The sequence below is a fragment of the Dipteris shenzhenensis genome, chromosome 24 (assembly GCF_047967505.1).
Source record: "Dipteris shenzhenensis isolate YYH24624 ecotype China chromosome 24, Dip_SZ_1.0, whole genome shotgun sequence".
Taxonomy (NCBI): domain Eukaryota; kingdom Viridiplantae; phylum Streptophyta; class Polypodiopsida; order Gleicheniales; family Dipteridaceae; genus Dipteris; species Dipteris shenzhenensis.
Genome location: NC_141619.1, coordinates 42,448,260 through 42,453,461, shown reverse-complemented (window position 1 = coordinate 42,453,461; position 5,202 = coordinate 42,448,260). Strand labels below are relative to the sequence as shown.

Below are 5,202 nucleotides of genomic sequence, written 5' to 3'. Positions count from 1 at the left end.
TTTAGGAAACATGGTTTTTACACTTTTATTTTCACTAGAACTAGACCCTTTATCATAAAAATATACAAAATAGTCACTCGTTCACTTTGACATAACATAAATTTTCTTATTCATAGACATCCTTTGTACCCGATTAAGAAGAAGAAGAAGAAGAATGTAGGTATGAATTGACTGACAATAGTGCATCTAGTTAGGAAAAGAAGGAATTACTATAGTGTACACACATTCATGCATATATGAGAATTGGGAACTCTTGCTGGTGTGAAATGCGTCATTTGAGAAAACTATAAGCAAGTTTATCCAAATGTGTTCCTCCAAAGATTTAAAACATGGTATTTCTTTAGGAAACATGGTTTTTACACTTTTATTTTCACTAGAACTAGACCCTTTATCATAAAAATATACAAAATAGTCACTCATTCACTTTTACATAACGTAAATTTTCTTGTTCATAGACATCCTTTGTACCCCTATTATTACCTAAAAAGAGTGTTGAAAATTAATTTCTTTAATAGGCATCCCTCACAATCACTCTCAAGGTAATAATATTATACATATGTAATAATTTTAAAACACAATTATATCAATATGACAAGATCTTTCTAGTGTTTTATACAATAAATAACAAGACATTTATGGATATGTTTCTAAAGAAGTTAAAATTACTATAAACAAGTATTAACTTGGGCTTACATATCTACTCTCATAAAATACATGTAAGATTTAAGAATTTGTATAAGATTTTGTAAAATATAACCCCATTGCTATGCTCAAATGGCATTTTTTGGTCAATTTAAGTAGTTGAATGACTATATTTGGACATTGGATGTGAAAGTTATGTCACTTTTGAAAGTGCTATCTAAGGTAGTTTCAAACTACCTTCAAAGACCTGCTTCAAAGGAGTTTCACTAGTGACACTACCTTGGATGACTTGCGTCAATGAGGTTTCTTTGGAGAAACCCTTTTATGAAGATAGGTTGAGAGAGTGTTTTCAATGTCACCCCGAGTGCTACTGAATTGCGAGTTTTTTTATAGAGAGTTTACGAGTTTTTTTCATTTATACCCTCATGCATATGCTAAAAGTAAAACTAAGATTTGACATTTTAACTGCATTTGTAAAATATAGCCACGTAAATTGCCACAAAACTATCTTGAATTGCAACAAGGCTATGTCACCAACACGCCATGTATAGCCATGCATGCACTGCCAAATGTTTGACACCCTTAAATAACAACCCTCCACATACCATAATCTTCAAATGAAAATCCTTCAAAGTCATGAACTTTTTTAAGAGCGTTCATGTAGCCAACAAGGCCATCACATTTAGTATGAGCACATTAGACTAACTGCACATCCATAATTTGAATGAGCATTTTTTGTGGACCTAATTTATTTTTGCACTTTTAAATAAGAAGCATTTCCTACAAAAGACTACCACAATTCACTCAAGGAAAATAACATTATTTGAAATATCTTAGAGCTTATGTAGCGACATCACTAATATTATATTCACATATTGGTAGTTAAAATTACCAACAATTTGGTGCCAAGATGTTGTTTGTGGTAACAAAATAGACCTTTAAGAGCTTTTTTAGTTCTACACTTGCACATAATTTCTATAAAATAGAACCAAAAATCCAAAACAACACACTTGGCATTCAAACAAAATAGTAACAATAGCACCAAAGTAGATGCCACTTGTGGTGTAAATTAGAGTGTCTTTTCCTCTAGTGCCATGTCATCCACAAAAGTTCATCTAGCATGCAATTTGAGATTTTTCTTAGGAGGGTTTTCATCCTCCTGACATGCCCACAAATCTGCAATCTTTTGCACATAGGATGGCAACACACTGCAAAAGTTCAGAAGGGTTATGTCAATGGCAAGCCAATTCCTTATTACAATTTCTTTTAGAAAAGATAGAAAACACTAGAATGCTAAATCAAAGGTACTGCACTAGTCATCCTTCGGATCCTCTAATTCCATTATGCCATCATATGGTGCTTCCTCATCACTACTGTAATGATCATCTTCCTTCTGTTCCCAAGTAATATCATGTCCCTCCACAAAAGACACCATCCTCTTGTCATTATCCATACCACAAACAAATCTTCCACAATGCAAAGAGGCCTCAATGGTGATACCCCAACCCATCATTAGATCAAGTACACTCCCACCTAATGTTGTCATGGCTTCTATCAAAGCTACCATGAATCGGGGGCTCTTCTCCAACCCACCTGAGAAAAATGTAATGGCCATTTTGTAAGAAAAGGTTGTACCACAATGCAAATTTCAACAATAAAGTGAAAAATGTACCATGACATAAAGTGCCATCGCCATATACTCATCTAGTAGAAGCAAGTAGAAAGTGAAGGAGACAATCATGTGATAAGTCAAAAAACGGGTAACCATCAACACAATGCTTGATTGCGAATGGAATGTATCCCTTTCTATGATACACAGACATCATCAATAAATGCATCTGCAACTCAAACAAGTTTAAGGTGAGTGGAAAAAATATCTAGGAGAAACACAATCTCAAAAGCATCTTACCTAAAGAGGAATCACACCTAAATCATGCTCCACCATTAACAAAGCACCAAAAACAATAAAGAATGTCATTGATCCATTGACAATGTCTTTCCAAATTGAGAAGTCCAAAGAAGTACCTCCCTCCCATAAGAAGTTCATGTAGTCAATCCCACAGGTTCATCAAAGTAATGTTGATTTGCAATGTCATATCGTGATTCTTCGTGAGGGCAACTGCATGAACTTGCCTACGAAGACTCTTTGTGTGGAAAACAACTATATGGCCACTGTAATAATCATCCAAGTCTGCAATAGCAAAAGCATCATCCACAAGCTGAGGCTTGACCTCATTTCAACTTGGTATAGACTCCCCAAAGCTTGGTAAATATTGCCCGGTTGGAAGGTCTAGAACAAGAAGGTCCACACCCCATGGCCTCGGCTTGCCTCACACGTCCTAGTTTTTGTTGCTTGAAAACAAACTCCTCCCTTGTTTCTCTTCAGAGGAATCAACAGCTAAAGATAATGCGATAATAGCCACATCATGAGAAATGTAACTACAAAGACAAAATTCACTCTGCCACTCCTCATGGAGTTTCCTCAGCTTTTCTTCGGGGAGGTTACATTACATTTGAGTTGAAATTGATACTGTGCAAATTATCATAAAATCACAAGGGAATTAAACAAGAAGGGGGGGAAAGTCAAAACTACACAAATCACAAAAATCCTGTCTTTCAAGTTTGTTCTACGCCTTAACACACATCATCACTCATCTTCCCAGCGTCCACCTCACCTGTCTTCCCATCATTCTAGAAGCAACCTTTCAAACTACAGTCACCAATAGTCCCCACAGACACATTTTCCTCCCTTGAAGACATGACATTGATTTCTATCTCTAACAAGAATAGTTCGCTGCTCTATTTTTTAACATGCAACAAACTCTCAGATTTTTACAACACGTATGGGTGTCCTCTTGGAAGTGTTGCTTAAGGCACATGCAATAGCTAGCTTCTCAATGTGCCCACATAGCCCATCTTTCTTTGCATCAATGGGTATGTCCTGTGACACCCAATGGACATACCCTCTCTCCATGCTTTTGAGGGACATATCTTCTATATATTTTCCTTTGGGAATGTTCTGTATTCCCCACCAAAAATGAATGCACAATTCCACCAACATCAGTCCACCAATTATGTCCTAGCTTCATCCAGGCTAGTCCTTTCACTTTCCTTGCCTCTCTTTGTTTTACACCTCCTCCATGTGAGCTACGTAGATGTTAGACATTAAGACATAAGCTACAGCATCATTTTCATCCAATTGCACCGCATGTTCAAAGGCCTGCCTTCCAAGCTCCACATTACCCCACTTTCGACAAGCACCCAACATAGTATGATACACTGCAAGATTAGGATGAAAAGGCATCTTATTAACGATTGCCACTGCCTTGTCTAATTGGCCTGCACGACCAAGCAGATCAATCATGCAAGTGTGGTGCTCAATAGTTAGAGTAATGCTGTAGTCTTTGCTCATGGCCTCCAAGTACTTCTGACCCTTATCAACTAGACCCATATAACTGCATACAATAAGAACATTACGGAATGTGACTCCATCTGGCTTTATGCCTTCTTGTCTCATTCTCTCAAGCATATGGAAGACAACGTCACTTTCTCCTAACTGGGCATATCCTGCAATTAGAGCATTCCATGAGACCTCATTCCGAACAGGAAGCTTCTCAAAAGCTTCCTGAGCATTTGCCAGTGAGCCACACTTAGCATACATATCAACCAAGCCACTGCCTACAAAAAGATCCATTTCCAACCCCTTTCCAGTAATTTCAGCATGGATCTCACGGCCCTTGTCTATGGCTCCTATGCTGCCACAAGCTTGCAAGCTGCAAACAAACGTGAGAGCATCAGGAGGGATGCCTTCCAGCTGCATCTGTTTGAAACAGTTCAGAGCGTCCTCACCAAGCCCGTGTTCGGCATATCCTGCAACTAGTGCAGTCCACGAGACTACACTTCGAAATGGAAGCTTGTCAAAGACTTCTTGTGCTTTCGTAAGCAAGGCAAATTTGCCATACATATCGACCAAGGCACTACCAAGATAAAAGTCCCTTTCCAGCCCATTTCTAGCAATCTGAACATGTATTTCTCGGCCTTTTTCTATGGCGCCTATGCTGCCACAAGCTTTCAAGGTGCAAACAAATGTCAAAGCATTTGGAGGGACACCTTCCAGCTGCATCAGTTTGAAACAGTTCAGAGCTTCCCCACCGAGTCCGTGTTCAGCGTATCCTCCAATGAGTGCAGTCCATGAGACAACATTTCGAACTGAGAGCTTGTCAAATGCTTCACGGGCTTTCACAAGTGAGCCACATTTGGCATACATATCGACCAAGGTGATGCCAATAGAAATGTCTCTTTCCAAGCCCTTTCTTGCGATTTCAACATGTATTCCTTGGCCCTTGCCTATGGCCCCTATGCTGCCACAAGCTTTCAAGCTGCAAACAAACGTGACAGCATGTGGAGAGATGCCCTCCAAGTGCAGTTGTTCCAAACAGTTCAGTGCTTTCTCACTAAGACCATGTTCCACATATCCTGCAATCAATACATTCCACGAGACCACGTCCCGAACTGGCAGCTTGTCAAAGGCCTCTTTTGCTTTTGCAAGCGAGCCACACT

The 5,202-nt window shown here is 38.9% G+C and overlaps 1 protein-coding gene across 1 annotated transcript; it reads right to left on the bottom strand.

The window, feature by feature from the left end:
- Nucleotides 1-1,954: 1,954 nt before the first annotated feature.
- LOC147886621 (putative pentatricopeptide repeat-containing protein At3g11460, mitochondrial) lies at nt 1,955-4,909 on the bottom strand. The gene is made up of 3 exons (XM_087395287.1): nt 4,492-4,909; nt 3,904-4,209; nt 1,955-2,235 (listed from the first exon to the last, which is right to left on the bottom strand). The coding sequence occupies exons 1-3, from the start codon at nt 4,907-4,909 to the stop codon at nt 1,955-1,957; spliced, it is 1,005 nt and encodes a 334-aa protein (XP_087251413.1).
- Nucleotides 4,910-5,202: the final 293 nt, after the last annotated feature.